The following is a 17,937-nucleotide window of genomic DNA, read 5'->3' as shown; positions in this document are numbered from 1 at the left end:
GGGGAGGGGGAGGGCTTTGGCGCCTGTGCCACAGCTGTGGGTGACAGCGGGACTCAGTCTACCCGTCTGTGCAAGGAGCTCACGGCGACTGCCTGAACCCCGGAGCTGCCGCCCAGCCTCCCCTTGCGCCCTGCACCCCGCGCCCGGGGCCCCGGCAGTGCAGCCGCTGCCTGGGAACGCTCCCAGTCCCGCACGACTGCCCCTCCGCCCGCGGGGGTCTCTGGGCTCCGCGCTGCTCCCGGGGTGCGGAGGGACTCGGGAGGGGGCGGGTTCACTGGAGCCAGAAAGCCCGGAGCCGCCCAGGAATTTTGGCTCGGGCTGGGAGCATTTCCTCCCGGGCTGGCCCGGCGCGATCCCGCGGAGGGCTGTCGCTGGCAGACGCGCACAGCGCTCGGTCCCGCCGGCATCATGCGGCCCCTGCTGTGCGCGCTGGCCGGGCTCGCCCTGCTCCGCGCCGCGGGCGCTCTGGCCGGTGAGTAGGGGCCGCGGGCCCGCGATGCGGGCAGGGGACTGGGAGCCCGGGAGGCCCGCCGAGGGCAAGGTGGGGATGAGCGAGTGAGAGAGATGCCAGGCAGGGAGGGAGGGAAGGAGGAGTGACAGAACTGAACCAGCGGGGAACAGAGGCACAGAGACAGGGGAGAGGGGAAATAAGGGATTTAGAAAGAGGTTTTGGAGAAACACAGATACCAGTTCGGGCAGAAAGCAAAAGCAGTTGAGAGCAACAGAGCAAGAAACAAGGATTGAAATGGAGAGAGACGGAGACCGATGTTTTCAGAAAAACCTATTGAGAAAGTTGAGAAAAGCTGGGGGGGGGGGGTGCCGAACTGCTGGTGAAAGGAGACAGGAAGGGGTAAAAGGTCAAGTTTGTAGGGTGGGGCAGCCCTGAGGCCAGCTGGGAGCAGGCCTGGCTTTCCAGGGCCATGCACTGGAAGCTGAGCTCCAAGGCCAGTGACCCAGGCAGGGCCCACACGGCCATCCGGCCATCCTGGAGCCAGGCAGACGGCCCCTGCCGCGTGGGGACAGAGTCAGATTCCAGGTTTGTTTCTTTAAAAGATGTATTTATTTATTTGAAAAAAGAAGGAGATCTTCCATCCACTGGTTCACTACCCAGTTGCCTGCAACAGGCAGAGCTGGGCCAGGCCGATGAGGAGCCAGGAACTCCATCGGGGTCTCCCATGTGGGTGGCAGGGACCCAAACACTTGGACCAATGGTCCACTGCTTTCCCAGGCTAGCAGGGAGCTTGTTTGGAAGTAGAGCAGCCAGGATTCAACCCGGCGTCCTGATATGGGGTGCTGGCGTCACAGACAGCACCTTAATCCATAACGCAGCCCCAGGATCCAGCTTGCTGGAGAGCTTTCCTGAAGGCTGAGCTGCTTTGAGTGGAGGAACAAGGGGCGAGCACCCCCCACCCCCGTGTGCACGCGCCCCTGGCTGAGTTCCAAGCTTTGCATTGTCTGCTTTATTCCCCTTCTCATGCCAGTGGTCTTCAGGCTGCCCCTGCACAGGTGGGGCACAGACAGGATGACAGTGACAGAGAGGTCACCCCCGAACTGCACATTCCACAGCACTGTGCAGGGTGCAAGCCAGAGAGTGCTCGTGGCTCATCCGAGTGCCCAGGGGAGGGAAGGCTCAGAGCCCTCACAAAGCACCCAGCCCCTCGCTGGGCCCTGTGTTGGGACAGAAGCCTCCCGGGTCCCTATTACGGCCCCATGACCTGTGTAGGCGGGCACTCCAGGAAAGGCCCTGGGCCCTAGGCAGGGCTCATCGAGGAGGAGTGACACACACCTGCTGCTGACCCCGGGATGTGCCCGGCCAAGAGCAGGCATCCACACACAGGACGCTGGCTCTCTTGGACAACCCCAGTGCTCTCTCTGAGCCTCCGTTTCTGCACCTGTTCAGGAGAATCAGCCGTTTCATCACAAGGCTGCCAACGAGTGCCTGCCCAGGCCCTCGGTACAAATCCTCCTTGGCCCAGCTCCTCTCTGCCCGGCCTCACACTCCCAGAGCTGAGGGCACCCAGCAGAGCCTGCGACTGGCTGACTTTCTGTGGCCCCTGTAGCCGCAATTGGTATATACACTTTAATGTGAATTTCCTTTAAAATATTGTTTTTTCTTCTGATTATGTATGTTTAGAAGCTACAGATTAAGAAAAAATAAAGAGAAAAGTATAAATGCATGCATGAATATAAGTTCACTTTTTAAAGATTTATTTATTAGAAAGGCAGAGCAACATAGAGAGAGGGGAGGAGAGAGAGAGAGAGACAGAGAGAGAGAGAGAGAAAGAATCTTCCATCAGCTGGTTCACTCCCCAGGCCTGCAAGAATCCGGACTGCGCTGGGTTGAAGCTATAAACTTGGAATTCCATCCAGGTCTCCCACATAGGTAGCAGGAATAAAGTGCTTGAACCCTCATCTGTTGCTTCCCAAGAGCATCAGCAGGGAGCTGGACCAGAAGTGGAGTAACCAGTACTCAAACTGGCACTTCCATACAGGAGGCAGTGGCTTAACCACTGGACCACACCGCTCACTCCTCTATTCACACATTTTGTGTATAACCTTCAGGTTGAAGATAATATCCATTTTTTTTCTTAACTTTTGTTTATAAAATTTTCTAAAAGATTTTATTTATTTATTTATTTATTTATTTATTGAAAGGTAGAGTTATAGACAGTGAGAGGGAGAGACCGAGAGAAAGGTCTTCCTTCCATTGGTTCACACCCCAGATGTCCGCAACAGCCGGAGCTGTGCTGATCTGAAGCCAGGAGCCAGGTGCTTCCTCCCAGTCTCCCACATGGGTGCAGGGGCCCAAGCACTTGGGTCATCTTCTACTGCTTTCCCAGGCCATAGCATTGAGCTGGATCAGAAGAGGAGCAGGCGGGACTAGAACCGGCGCCCATAGGGATGCAGGCAGAGGATTAACCTACTGCACCACAACACTGGCCCCTACAAAAAAATTTTTGATTCAAAAATATACTGCACAGGGCTGATGCTATTGTGTAGTAAGGTAAGCTTCTGCCTGCGGTGCCTGCGTCCCATATGGAGCCTATTCTTGTCCTGGCTGCATCTCTTCTAATCCAGCACTCTGCTAATGCACCTGAGAAAGTAGTAGAAGATGGCCCAAGTGCTTGGGCCCCTGCACCTGCATGGGAGACCCGGAGGAAGCTCCTGGCTCCTGGCTTTGAATGGTCTCGGCTCCAGCCATTGTGGCCATTTAGGGAGTGAACCAGTGGATGGAAGAACTTTCTCTCTGTCTCTCTCTGACTGTATCTCTACCTCTCAAAAAATAAATAATTTTTTTAAAAAATGTACTACAAAAAATAGAACAGTATAATGTATCTGCCAACCCTGTTTCAACAAGTACAATTCAGGTTGAGCATTCCTAATCTGAAAATCTGAAATCCTCCAAAAATCTGTAATTTTTAAAAAAGATTTATTTACTTATTTGAAAGTCAAAGTTGCAGAGAGAGGGAGGGAAAGGCAAGGAGAGAGATCTTCCATCTGCTGGTTCATTCCTCAAATGGCCACAATGTAATTCCAACCCCAAGCATTTAGGTAAGGGCCTCCCAACTTGTATAATCTCTACTCTGTCTCATTTCCCTTAGATATTATAAAGGAAATTCAGGCACACATATTTTCATCTATAAATATGTCTTTGTGTATTTCTAAAAGATCAGTACTCTTGTAATGAACATAACTGCACTACCATTATCACTCCAAAAATGGACGATAATTCCTTAGTATCATCAAATACTTAATCAATATTCAAAAGCATTCTGGTTGTGCTATATATTTTAGCATTTCATTTGTTTGGTTCAAATAAGGTTTGCGTTTGGTAATATGTCTGTTTAAATAAGTAAGTTCTCACTCCATCCTTTTTCCTTAAAATTAATTGGTTGAAGAAGCTAAGCTTGTCCTGTAAATTTATCCACATAGACTTGGCTAATTGCAACCCCATGTGGTCATTTAAGTGTTTCTCTGCCCCTTGTATTTTCTAACTTATAGCTAAATCTAGAAGCTGGAACTAGTCCAAAAAGAGTTTTCATTTGTTTGTTGTTCATTCATTCATTCATTCATTCATTTGAAAGGCAGAGCAACAGAAAAGGAAAGAGAGACAGACAAACGGACAGAAAGATCTTCCATATGCTAGTTCACTCCCCAAATGGCCACAACCGCAGCTGGGGCTGAGCCAGGCTGAAGTCAAGAGCCTAGAACTCCTTCAGTCTCCTACGTAGGTGGCCAGGGCTGAAGGACTTGGACCATCCTTTGCTGCTGTTAGACCGGTGTCGGATTGGACTCCGTTAACCCAACAAGAGATCTGGTGATGCAAAAGCAAAGAGGTTTATTGTTCTGGCCCAGGCTAGGGTCCACACCTCCAACTGTCCCAGCAGTCTTCTGACAAGGACCCATCCCGTTTCCTTTGCGGGGTTTATATAGGGTTTTCAGAGACATTCTATACATTATAGCACCGTTCAGCAAATCATCTCATCCCGTGGGAAATTCAAAGAACCTCTCTTAAGCTGATTAGTGCGTCCAGTGGTGGGAATGGACCTGGTAAAGGTGGTTAGATGGCTTTGGGGTTGATGCTTTTTAAAATGATTGGCTAAAGTCTAGGGTCCGAGCCGCTAGGGTGAACCTGCCAAACTGCAGGGTCTCGGGATCTAATCAGTCACCTTAACTGCCTGAAAAGACACCTGGAACTTTAGAGATTTCCCTGCTATCTGCTGATTGGCTGTTGCTAGGGGAGCTTATCACAAGGAGAGTTTATTTCTCTTTTTTTAGGAGCTTTTAGCTTAGGGTCCAGGGCCCGGTTAGGCCTAGTCTAAAATAGCTGCACCTTGATCCGGGCAGGTCCTTCACTGCCTTCTCAGGTGTATAAACAGGTAGCTATATTAGAAGTGGAGCAGCTAGGGGCCAGCGCTGTGGCGCAGCAGGTTAAAGCCCCAGCCTGTGGCACCAGCATCCCATATGGGTGCCGGTTCAAATCCCAGATGCGCCACTTCCAATCCAGCTGTCTGCTATGACCTGGAAAAGCAGTAGAAGATGGCCCAAGTCCTTGGGCCCCTGCACCCACATGGGAGACCCAGAAGAAGCTCCTGGCTTTGGATCAGTTCAGCCCTGGCTGTTGTGGTCATTTGGGGAGTGAACCGGTGGAATGGAAGACCTCTTTCTGTAACTCTTTCAAATAAAATAATTCTTAGAAGAAGAGGCCGGCACCGCGGCTCACTAGGCTAATCCTCCACCTACGACGCCGGCACACAGGGTTCTAGTCCCAGTTGGGCGCTGGATTCTGTCCCGGTTGCCCCTCTTCCAGGCCAGCCCTCCGCTGTGGCCAGGGAGTGCAGTGGAGGATGGCCCAAGTCCTTGGGCCCTGCACCCCATGGGAGACCAGGAGAAGCACCTGGCTCCTGGCTTTGGATCAGCGCGGTGACCCGCTGCAGCGGCCATTGAGTGTGAACCAATGGAAAAAGGAAGACCTTTCTCTCTGTCTCTCTCTCACTGTCCACTCTGCCTGTCAAAAATAATAATAATAATAATAATAATAAATAAACTGCAAAAAAAAAGAGAAGAAGGGGAAGAGAAGAAGAAGAAAAGTGGAGGAGCTACAACGCACAGTGGCCCTCTGGTTTGGGATGCTGCAGTGTAAGTGGCTGCTTAACCCTCTGCACCACAGTGCCAGCTCCTGGAGTTTTTGTGAGAATACTTTAGAGTCTTTATTATTTTTATTTGTATCTCTTTGATTGTTACTGGAGTTGAACTTTTTTTAAGCTTTATTTATTTACTTATTTATTTATTTGAAAGAGTTGCACAGAGAGAGAAGGAGAGGCAGAGAGAATGAGAGAGAGAGAGCGAGAGAGAGGTCTTCCATCTGCTGGTTCACTCCCCAATTGGCTGCAATGGCTGGAGCTGTGCCGATCTGAAGCTAGGAACCAGGAGCTTCCTCCAGGTCTCCCATACAGGTGCAGGGGCCCAAGAATTTGGGCCATCTTCTGCTGCTTTCCCAGGCCACAGCAGAGAGCTGGATGGTAAGTGGAGCAGTCAGGACTCGAACCGGTGCCTATACGGGATGCCAGCCCTGCAGGCAGCAACTTTACCTGCTACGCCACAGTGCTGACTCTGGTGTTAAATTGTTTTTTTTTAATTAAAGGCATACTGGTCATTTCTATTAATTCTCACTAATTGTCAGTTTTCTTCTTTTGTGCATTGGGATTTTTTCTTATTGATTTGTACATGCTCCTTACATATTAAGTGAAGTAAAATGGATTGTGTGTTTCTTGAGACCTTTTTTGAAGGTAAAGCTTTAATTGAGCTCCTATTTTGCTATCAGAGGAATCTTAAATCCTGAGATCCTAGATCTTTTAACTAGTGTAGCCATTCCCACGAGCGTCTCAGGTTCCACTGGGGAAGCTGTCAGGGTCCAGCACCATCCAGGTCCCCAGGGACCAAAATCAGGATTCTGCTTTTGTTTTGGGTGAAAGAGGATGATGCAGTGGCCTGTGGTGAGGATTGTGGTATTTCTTACAAAAATGGGTATATCTATCTATATATATATATATAGATATAGATATCCACCAAAATCCATACACACACACACATACACACACACACAGGCAGCATCCTGCGGTGTTTTTTGTTTGTTTTGTTTTGTTTGTTTGTTTGTTTTGACAGGCAGAGTTAGAGAGGAAGAGATACAGACAGAAAGGTCTTCCGTCTGCTAGTTCAGCCCCCAAATGGCTGCTACAGCCAGCACGCTGTGCCAATCCGAAGCCAGGAACCAGGCGCTTCCTCCCGGTCTCCCATGCGGTGCAGGGCCCAAGGACTTGGGCCATCCTCCACTGCACACCCAGGCCACAGCAGAGAGCTGGACTGGAAGAGGAGGAACTGGGAAAGAACCCGGCACCCCAAGCGGGACTAGAACCCGGTGTGCCGGCACCGCAGGCAGAGGATTAGCCTAGTGAGCCGTGGCGCAATCCTGTGGTTTTTGAAGTGTTTTACTACATTGTAACTCATTGGAACTCATTCAGTGGATTAAGATGAATGTTCAGGGCAGGTGTCTGGCCTAGCTGTTCAGATGCCTGTGTCCCATACCAGAGGGGCTGGGTTCTGTTCCCGATTCCAGCTTCCTCTGATGCACACCCTGGGAGGCAGCAGGGGATGGCTCAAGTAATTGGGTCCCTGCCATCCATGTGAGAGGCCTCGATTGAGTTCCTGGCTCCTGGTTTCAGCCTGGTCTAGCCCTGACCATCGCTGGCCAAGAGTAAACCAGCTTGCTCTCTCGCTCTCTCACTCCCTCACTAAGTACCCTAGGTTTCCTGTATGTTCAGAGAGCAAACTGCCTCAGCAGCCCCGGCCACCAGCTGATCTGCCTCTGCATTGACGGAAGGGAAACTAATGCAGGTAACCGAGGCAGACTCTTCGTCAGGGCAGCTTTCTCGTGCCCTGAGTAAAACATCGGCACAGCAGACACTCACTGTGCTGGAGTGACATCCATAAGCGCTCAGAGCAGTCTGCAAGGCTCGTAGCAGGACTAGAAAGTGACACAAGGGAGGGACCCCTTCCCTCCCCCAGAAAACGCAACACAAATGCTCCTCCACTCCCAGCTCGCCAGTGGGAGGCTCAAGCCTCCTCCTCCAGCTTCAGCCAGGACAGCTGTCTGTAGATTGGAGTTCCTCATGCAATCACTTGAATATGCTTCAAAATGACACTGATGGTTTGGATCGAATCACAAGTGTTTATGCAGACAGTGGATGTGGTGAGTGCTATTATCCTATGACATCAAATGCGGTCAACGGGAAGTAGGCCCCAGGTGGCCCCAGGTGGCCAGAGCTGCTGGCCAGCGCAGGGCATGACTGGTGACGCCGAGGTCTCCCGGCACCTTTCAGAGTCGCACCCAGCACACAGAAATCTTTTACGTTGCAGGCATGTTCTTACTGGCCGGGTCCCAGACACAAAAGATCTCCCCCTAAGACCTGGAAGCAGGAGGGGAGCCACAGAGGACAGGACCCAGGCCACGTCTCAAACTGGGGCAGCCAGCCCGGCGCCTCCCCCCGACCCCGGCCCCTGGGCTCCGCCCTGCAGTCTTCCCTCACCAGCGCCCAGTGCTGCTCCTCCACCCGTGGCCACTGTCCAGGGCGTACATCAGGAGCCAGGGCAGAAACAACCCAGCACCAGGGAGGTCCGGGGTGGGGAGGGGAGGCTGGGGAGCCTCGGGCTTAGCTGCTCAGGGTCCGTCCTAGTAATCCTTCCGCCGCTGCCATTCCTCTTGTTTCCTGACAGCCTCGTGTGTGTGTGCACGCACGTGCATGGGGAAGGCCCCCAGTTAAGGTCTTGCTGGAATTTCTGGTCCAAGAAGCAACCTCTCCTTTCCTTTCTCCGTCTCTGTCCTGGGAGCTCCTCCCTGAGGCTTCTCAGCAGGCTCCGGAAGCCCAGGGAGCCTCCTGGGGGAGCCACAGCTGGGAGGGGGCGCCACGCGGCCACCCCCACGCTGAGACAGCAGAGGCTGAGAGAGGAGAGGACAGCTGCTCCCCACCTCGCAGTGAGAGGCTGTGTAATGCCTCCCAGCCAGTGCTGGGGGGGGCCCCCGGGGAAGGGGAGGTGGCTGGGGAAGGGGCTGCTGGCAGGCTGGCTTGTTAGGACCCTGTTCCAAGCCTTCTCTCTCAGATGACCTCCTGGGGCCTGGCTGAGCTCATCGGCAGTTGCACCTGGGTGCTCAGCGCGCAGTTCTGTGCAGATGTGAGGGGTTCGGCTGTGCCTCGGCCCGGCCTTTTCCCTGGAGGAATTTGGCGGCCAAGTTAGAGCTCATCGCAGACACACAGAGCACAGGGTGTTTTCAGCCGAGGAAGAGGAATGAATTCACGTTGTGGGAGACTGCCAAAGCCAGCTGATCCCCACTTGACCGGCAGGGTTGCTAAGCCGGGGACAGGGTATGAGCGGGAGGGCGGCGGGGGGCTTGGGCGGACAGGTGTGGCTCCAGGGAACAGATGAGTGAGAGGCTCTTGGGCACAGCTGCAGAGGTGTGTACATACCCGGACTCACACCAAGGAGGCCCCTCCTCCCCCCAGCTGCCCACCCTGCGGGTGAGAACAGCTCTTCCCGCTCCTTGGAAGTCTCCCCTACAGGCTGCGCACCCCAGCTCCAAATGAGACAAATGAGTCACAGCATGGCTTCCCTTCACCACGGCCACCTCCAGACCTGCCCCAGTGGGGTCTCTCACACCTCCTCCTCCCCCCTAGTTCTGAGCATTTTATGTGGGTGCACTCCGCCCACGAGTGTGTGCTTTTTGCCAACAATCCCATCAGACAATTGGCTTTTAGAATGGAACATTCCAGACCATACAAGGAGCCTTCAAAAAGGTCATGGAAAATGTGTATTAAAAAAAAAAACCTGGCCGGCACCGCGGCTCACTAGGCTAATCCTCCGCCTTGAGGTGCCGGCACGCTGGGTTCTAGTCCCGGTCAGGGCGCCGGATTCTGTCCCGGTTGCCCCTCTTCCAGGCCAGCTCTCTGCTGTGGCCCGGGAGTGCAGTGGAGGATGGCCCAAGTGCTTGGGCCCTGCACCCCATGGGAGACCAGGAGAAGCACCTGGCTCCTGCCTTTGGATCAGCACGGTGCGCCGGCCACAGTGTGCCGGCCGTGGCAGCCACTGGGGGGTGAACCAACGGCACAGGAAGACCTTTCTCTCTGTCTCTCTCTCTCACTGTCCACTCTGTCTGTCAAAAAAAATAAAAAAAAAAAAAAAACCTGCAGAATTCAAAATTTTTTGCACGCAAATAAATTTACCTTTTCATTTCCATTTTCCACGAACTTTGTGAAGTACCCTCGTGCACGCAAAAACAGAATGGTCGGACCATCCATCCTCACGCTCTCATCACACAGCTTCAACAACAGGCAACTCTCGGCCAATCTCATTGACCTTTTACACCCACCCACGCCTCTCTCCCAGCCCCATCCCAGGCCTGCATTATCCCCAAGTAAATCCAAGACATCATAGCATTTCTTCCATAAATATTTCAATATGGGTCTCTAAAAGACTCACTTTAACAAAATAACCAAAGAGCCATTATTACATACTCTTCCCTCCCCAAATTCCACAATAATACTGTCGTCTTTTGACCGGGCTTCTCTCTCTTTTTAGAAATTTGTGTTTATTACTTTTGGGCAAGATCTCCCATCTGCTGGTCACTCCCCAAATGCCCACAACAGCCAGGACGAGGCTGAGCCGAAACTGGGAGCCAGGAATCCTGTCCGGGTCTCCCACATGGGTGGCAGGGACCCAACTGCTTGAGCCATCCATCGACTTTTGCCTCCCCGTGTCTGCATCAGCAGGAGACTGGAACTGAGGGTGGAGCCAGGACTTGAAGCCTAGCACCAGTGTCATATGGGATGGCGCTATCCTAAGTGTCCCAAGCATTGCACCAAATGCCAGGCCTACCACACTGGTGTCTTTCAAAGAGGCTTTTATCTTTTTAAATTTTTATTTATTTGAGAAGTAGACAGATGGTGGCTGAGGGCAGGGACTCAATCCTGGTGGCCCACATGGGTGGCAGGAATCCAGTGACTGAAGCTATTACTGCCACCGCTCCCTGCCCACGGTCTGCATTAACAGGAAGCTAGAGGCTGGTGCCACGGCTCAATAGGCTAGTCCTCCGCCTGCAGCGCCGGCACACCAGGACCTAGTCCCAATCGGGATGCCGGATTCTGTTCTGGTTGCCCCTCTTCCAGGCCAGCTCTCTGCTATGGTCTGGGAGTGCAGTGGAGGATGGCCCAAGTGCCTGGGCCCTGCACCCCATGGGAGACCAGGAGAAGCACCTGGCTCCTGGCTTCGGATCAGCGCGATGCGCTGGCTGCAGTGTGCTGGCCATGGTGGCCATTGGAGGGTGAACCAATTGCAAAGGAAGACCTTTCTCTCTGTCTGTCTCTTTCACTGTCCACTCTGCCTGTCAAAAATAAATAAATAAATAAATATTAAAAAAAATTAAAAAACAGGAAGCTAGAATTGCGAACAGAGTCAGTTATCAAAACCAAGCACTCCATAATGGGGCACTGGCACCATAACCACTAGGCTTAGCAGTCACTGCTGAAGGCAGCGGAAGATGACCCAAGTGCTTGGGCCCTTGCACCCATGTGGGACACCCAGAAGAAGATTCTGGCTCCTGGCTTTGGTCTGGCCTAGTTCTGGCCGTTGCGGCCTTTGAGGAGTGTACCAGCTGAGGGAATCTCTCTCTCTCTCTCTCTCTCTGTATCTGCCTCTCTCTGTCTGTAACTCTACCTCTCAAATAAATAAAACTCTTTAAAAAAATAAAATAAAAAATAATTTTGCCCCAGGGGTTAGCAAAGTGTCCTGGCTCCTCCACTTCCCATCCAGCTCCCTGCTAATGGTTTGGGAAAGCAGAGGAAGATGGCCCAAGTCCTTGGGCCCCTGCAGCTGTGTGGCAGACATGGAGGAAGCTCCTGGCTCCTGGCTTCGGGTTGGTGTAGCTCCGGCCATTGTGAAAATAGAGAGTGAACCAGCAGCTGGAGGACTTCTCTCTCTCTCTCTCTCTCTCTCTCTCTCTCTCTCTGCCTCTCCTCTCTCTGTATAACTCTGATTTTGAAATAAATAAATAAGAATCTTAAAAAAAATAAAAGAAACTCATGCCTTTGTCACGTTCTGGTTGGCTGTTGCTTAGCCTTTCTGCATCAGTTTCCTTCCCCATCAAGGGAGATTAGCCTATTCCTTGTAAGACCTTTAAGAGGATTAAATGAACTACTCCACTGAATGCCCCAGCATAGGGCCAAGCAAAGAAATGTGAGCTTCCCTTCTCCCCCTGTAATGTGTTAGGGAAAACGCTGTTGATTAGGCCTGAATGTTTGCCCACTTTTCATGTGGTGAAGTTTAATTAAATATTGAAGATATTTAACACTCTGCGTAGGCATCATTTAGTCAATGAACACCTGTTAGCTATCTGAAAAGGGCTCTAGAGGGACCTAAATATCAGTAATTTACCAACTATTTGGGGTAATTTACTAACTATTTGCTTGTTCTTAGGGAGGGAGCCAGCTGGGGCCTTGGGGAGGAACCAGGAGGGTTGGGTGACACAGGGAGGCAGTTGGGGGCTCAGGAAAGCTGCTCACTTGCCAGCCGATGGAATGGACATGGTGCTGCAGAAGAGGGAACCAACCCCCTGGAAGGAAGATCCCATCTCCGGGTTTTCCGTCACAAGCTATCCAGATGCGCTGGATCGGTTACAATTCCAACGCTCACCCCTGCCATCAGGACAAGCCCTGGTCCCAGCTCCACCTGGATCCCCCTTCTCACCCTGGGGGCCCTCTCTGCCATCCTGTCCATCTCGACCAGGAAGGCTGTCTTCCACTGGGCCACACATGACCAGGGTGCAGGCGTTGCTCACTGTCCTCTGGGAGTAGGTCCTCATCTCTTCTTCCAGGCATCCCCGGGGCTGGGCAAGCAGGAACAGTGGGGTCAGGAGGAGGAGCAGCATGGCCTGGGGAGAAGAACAGAGAGGAAAGGACATGATTTCGGCTCTAGGACACGGTATAGGGCATGGCCCAGCTCCTGAAGGTCAGAAGCAGCCACTCCTTACCCCTCCCACTTCCTGCTATGGAGCTCAAAGCAGCCAGATGTTCAAAGTGGTTTGGAGACAAGATGGGCACACGGTCCAGCCTCGGAGAGCACTGGGACTCTCATGTGGGTTGACCACAATGTCCTCGTTCTCACGGCCCCCATGCCATCCTCCATTCTGCCTTTTCTTGGGCACTGCCATTGAAACAGCGGCCAGCATGGACGGTCCTCACTGAGGCTGTGTGTTCCATCCCCAAGGACCCAATGAGTGCTCCCTCCAGGCAGGACTTTTGCCTTCTTGGACTCCTTCACCTTCTCTGTAACAGGAGGTGGTTGGCTCAGCTCAGACAGGCAACCTTCTACTCCCTCACTGACTTGCTGCCTTGAGTGGGTTAGCAATGGCAACTCACAGTGTTGTTGGAAAATGAATGGGGGAGGGAAGGGCACTGTGGCATAGCGGGTAAAGTCTCTGGCTGCAGTGCTGACGTCTCATATGGCAGCCGATTCAAGTCTCAGATACTCCACTTCCGACCCAGCTCTCTGCTGTGGCCTGGAAAAGCAGATGAAGATGGCCCAAGTCCATGGAAAGTCCAAAGAAAGGTGGTTTTAAAAAATATTTATTCTCTTTTTTTGAAAAGCAGAGTTACAACAGAGGCAGAGACAGAGGAAGAAGTCTTCCATCCACTGGCTCACTCTCCAAATGGCAGCAATCACCGGTGCTGGGCCAGGCTGAAGCCAAGAGCCAGGAGCTTCTTCCAGGTCTCCCACGAGGATGCAGGGGCCCTCCTCTGCTGTTTTCTCAGGCGTATTAGGAGGGAGCGGGATCAGAAGTGGAGCAGCTGCGACTCGAACCCAGGGTCCACTCTGGCGCACGGCTCAGGTGGGGTGGCCTTGAGGATGGGTGGCAGTGGCCAAGTCTTCTCAGGAACCACTTTCCACTGGAGGACCAGGAGCTGAGCCCTGAGGTGGCCCCACAGGCGTCCATGCCCGATGCTTCGATGGGGCTCAGTGTGACTTTGGGACATTGTAGGAAGGGCATGCAAAGAGGAAGATGTGTCCCCCACCCCCACCCAGACTCTCCTGTGGGTCTGGATCACACAGTCTGTGTTGAGGAAACCATCAGCATGTCTGTGGCTGCTGTGAATCCACTGTGGTGGTGATTGGACAACCAGGCTCACCAAGCTAAGGGGGACCTCGGTGGAGACGGAGCACTTAAAAATACCTTTGAAATGTCCTCTAGGAGTTGATTTTGACCACATCTCACCTGAGTCAATGAATAATGCATTTCTAAGGTACACTATGTCACCTGAAAATTCTGCAGTACAACCACCGGCCAGCAGAGGTCGCAGAGGAACATGCAAAGACCTTAAAGGGGAGGCACAGAGCTGACCAGAAACTGCCCCAATCCCCCAGCAGGTCAACACTGCAGCTGCCCTGACACCTGTCACCCTGCTGTTCCTGATTCTGGCTCCCTGCTGGAAGTATTGCACTGTGCCGCACTGCACAGTGGGCCCCTTGGAGCCTCCACACACCAGACAGAGTGAAGGTCTGTAGTAGCCAGACGCAAAGTCCCAGTTCCCACCAGAAACAATGCTTGGGCTTTTCTCTGCACCGTTTCAGATGCAAGGTGCTAGAGCCAGAGACTGGGTGCCCGCTGCCACATGCGGTCACTGGGTGGTGCCTGACAACCAAGTGACCAGGACTGGACATGACACACTTGCATACTTCCGGTCCCCAGTCCTGCTTTGAAAGAGGTCGCAGGAAATGACTGGCTGGCTTTCCAGGGTTCTGTGCGTAAGGAGCAACTGTGTATTGAGAAGGCCCCAAACTACAGGACAAATATGGCCGCATGCCCACCCCTCTAGCTTGGAGTGGACACTTCTCATCAAGTCCTAGAGCAGCTCCCCTGACCCTCCATATATCAGACAAAAGGGGTCCATTTGCCTGGGGAGTCAACAAATGATCGGTCTCCCACGGCAGTTCAAAGGATAGCTTTATTGTGCCAAAGAGACTGGGAAAGTACAGCTCCCTAAAACTACTGCCTCTGTGAGAAGCCATTTTTGAGGGATTGTAGAGTGAGGGAGTGGCTGGGATAGAGGAAAAAGAGAAGCAAGAGGGCCCTACCTGCTCAAGCAACCCACAGCAGCACGCATCGTGTGTTCAAAACCCAACTGCTGCTGGGCTCTTGCAGCTCTCCTTGCTGTGAGGCCCAATCCCTGGGGGTACAGCATTGCAAGATCACCCTTCTTGGAATATTCTTGGGAAAACAAGCCAAGAGAATAAATTGTTAGATGCTGTGCCCCTGCCCATGCCCCTGCCTGTTGTCTAAATCCTACTCTCTGAGTTACAGATTTTTTTTAAAGATGTATTTATTTGAAAGGCAGAATGACAGAGAGACAGACAGGCAGACAGAAGTCTTCCATCCACTGGTTCACTCCCCCAAAAGGCCACAATGGCTGGACCTGTACCAGGATGAGGCGCTTCTTCCGCGTCTCACACATAGGTGTAGGGGCCCAAGGACTTGGACCATCTTCCACCACACTCCCAGGTGCATTAGCTGGGAGCTAGATCAGAAGTGGAACAGCCGAGACTTGAACTGGCAACCATATGGGGTAGTAGCTTTACCCGCTACACCACAGCACCAGCCTCTGGAGACATATCGCTTTTTTTTCATATTTATTTATTTATTTGAAAGTCAGAGTTTCACAGAGAGGAAAGTCAGAGAGAGAGAGAGAGAGAGAGAGAGAGAGAGGACTTCCATCTGGTGGTTCACTCCTCAGTTGGCTGCAACGGCTGGAACTGTGCAGATCTAAAGCTGGGAGCAAGGAGTTTCTTCTGTGTCTCCCATATAGGTGCAGGGGCCCAAGGACAAGGGCCATCTTCTGATTTCCCAGGCCGTAGCAGAGAGCTGGATCGGAAGTGGAGCAGCCAGGTTTTAAACCGGTGCCCACATGAGATGCCGGCATCAGGCCAGAGTGTTAACCCGTTTCGCCACAGCGCCAGCCCGGGGAGAGCTGTTTTTTCACATTTCCCTACTGGGAGGCAGCCACATACACTGCTCAAAACGAGGGACCGCACCCATGGTGAAAATTAAAGGAGTCCATGCAACCTGGGTCTTTCTGCAAACTTTTCTTCCAAGGGACAAATAGCTGGCAATTAAACACCAAGATTAGAAGATGTGAGTCTAAAACGTGAAAATAACACATTTTACATACACAAATACTCTACGAATGAAAGCCCTGATGGTACTTCAGATGATTTATAGCAGTAAATTAAAATCCCTAGATGAAATGAACTTAGTATTAGAAATCATAATCTCAAAAGTTACTCAAGGAGAAATGATAGTTTCTAATCAACGATAATGAGATCAGGAGGCAAAATCTCCCTATAATGAATCTATCAGAGCCGTCATTGTAAAATCCAAACGTTTAATGAAGGGCTAAGTGTAGTGTTGTACAAAATTATAGAAAATAGTAAGAAAGGTAGCATAACTAACTCCTATAATCCTAGTTTAACATGACACAACCCCCTACAATAACTACCAGTACAAAATGTCCTTCAAGAATATAAATGCCAACATGATAGAAAATACGTCCACAACCCTAACCAGCCACACACACAAAGGATGTACACTATGAGCTAGTTCCTTTCTTTCAGGAACCTTCGACTCCCAGGTACACAATTGTAGTATCACAGGCATCTGCTGACTCAAAAGCCCAACGCCATTTCCTGCAGGCACATTTCTAGTCCCAGAAGTTGGCACCGGTGTGTTCCTCTTTCAAAATGTCCTAGATTTCAGAACTGGGCATCTCGGGCACCTTCTTGCTGCGTATCTTGCTCGTGAGGTTCTGTTGGAGAACTGAGTACCCGCAGAGCTGTGCTCAACACCTGCAAGAACGTGAGCTCTCCATCACCTTGACGATCTCCAGGCTGCTGCTGGGACAGAGGAAAAGGCACCCTGTTCTCTGCGCTGTTGTGATTCTGCTGCATTGGAAACTGGTCCTGGGAGGGCGGCTCCTGCCAGTAATCCGGAGGCTGCTGGGGCTGCTGAGGGTGCGTTCCCCAGCCATTCTGCTGCCTTTCTTCACATGGTGGGTAACGAAGAGAGCTCTTCTGCTCCTGCAGCTGTTGCATCGCTCCCTGAGCACTGGGAACACCGGGTAGCAGGGAAGGCCAATCAGGCTGCATGACCCTCATCTCTGACCTGGACCTCCCAAAATACGGTGCAGATGAAAAAGAATGACTAAACCTTGCTCCTGGAACGCCACGGGGAAAAGATCCACCTCCTACGTTCCCTTGATTCTCCAGAGCATAGCTCGGTGCCTCTTGAGCACCTCGAACCCCAGAATCCCAGGAGCCGTAGAGCGGGCTGGGAACCTCCCATGTGGGTGGAGTGGAGTAGACACCTCCGCCCAGCACAGATGCCTGGGCAGCGTTGAGAGTCCGCTCCTGGGCATGTGGAGCAGTGTAGAGAGCTCCGCCCAGCACAGATGCCTGGGCAGCGTTGGGAGACCACTCCTGGGAATTCTGCAGGCTTACACCTGGGGGACCTTGGACAGGGAGTGCATATGGCATCCTGGCTTCAAGCACTTTGCGTCTCTTCTTGGCTGGTAGTCTGGCTCTTTTATTTTGGAACCAGTTCTAAAAAAGAAACGAAACAGAAATTACTTTCGAGTCTATATATTCGCCAATGTAGGAGAATTTTGTAGTTCATCTTAGGATCAGCGTCATCACTGATTTGCTTCGTGACCTTGAGTAAGACATGAAAAATGCAAGCATGATTTCCTGGGGCTTCCTGTGTTATTATATTTATAATACGAGAATGCATTTACAGTAAATATGATATGTAAATGTATATATAAATATACATTTATGATAATTAAAATCATGTAATTTTGCACAATTCCAGATTCCCATCTGCCTTCACAGGAGGCACGGGCCCTTATGTATGAGCAAATCCCTACTTTTCCAAATCTTCTACCAACCTATTTGCACCCTCTGCATTTAGACGTGAAGCAGCTGTTCTCAAAATACATTCCCTTAGCTTGCTTATTTTACTCCAACTGCTTTTCCAGAATGAATTCCTAATTCAACGTATTCTAAATCATATTCTAAATGTCATTTTCTTCAAAGGCCATACCCAAAACAAACAAGCGTCTGCCATAACTTAGCAGTATTACTTCATACCTTACTCTAAGTGTTTTGTGGAACCTCTACTCTTTACTTTTTCTCCTTTGTAAAATGAGAGTAATTGGGGTCAGCGCTGTGGTGTAGTAGGTAAAGCTGCCACCTGCAGAACTGGCATTCCATATGGGCACCAGTTCAAGTCCTGGCTGCTCCATTCCAATCCAGCTCTCTGCTATGGCCTGGGAAAGCAGTGGA

The 17,937-nt window shown here is 51.5% G+C and overlaps 1 protein-coding gene and 1 long non-coding RNA gene across 4 annotated transcripts in view; one reads left to right on the top strand and one right to left on the bottom strand.

The window, feature by feature from the left end:
* The window catches only part of LOC138845395 (cytoplasmic polyadenylated homeobox-like protein 2), a 99,288-nt gene that overhangs the window by 76,283 nt on the left and 5,068 nt on the right, over positions 1–17,937 (bottom strand). The window contains exon 3 of one of the 2 annotated variants that reach the window (XM_089313544.1): positions 15,413–17,196. The exons of the other annotated variant lie outside the window; for it this stretch is intronic. Within the exon in view, the coding sequence (XP_089169670.1) occupies positions 16,351–17,196 (846 nt within the window). The 3' untranslated portion in view covers positions 15,413–16,350. Of the gene's footprint in view, positions 1–15,412; positions 17,197–17,937 lie in introns of those variants that run through there. 2 annotated transcript variants of the gene reach the window in all.
* Positions 49–17,458, top strand: LOC149122050 (uncharacterized). 2 transcript variants are annotated; one of them, XR_016221027.1, is made up of 2 exons: positions 49–472; positions 13,197–17,458. It is a non-coding gene; the product is annotated as an uncharacterized LOC149122050 (long non-coding RNA). The 2 variants fall into 2 exon arrangements; XR_016221028.1 differs by lacking the exon at positions 13,197–17,458 and adding an exon at positions 11,322–11,647.

The sequence above is a fragment of the Oryctolagus cuniculus genome, chromosome 15, assembly GCF_051225735.1.
Source record: "Oryctolagus cuniculus isolate XC-2025 breed Fujian yellow rabbit chromosome 15, ASM5122573v1, whole genome shotgun sequence".
NCBI lineage: Eukaryota > Metazoa > Chordata > Mammalia > Lagomorpha > Leporidae > Oryctolagus > Oryctolagus cuniculus.
The sequence above is the reverse complement of the archived record's forward strand: the minus strand, read 5'-3'. Positions and strand labels throughout refer to the sequence as shown.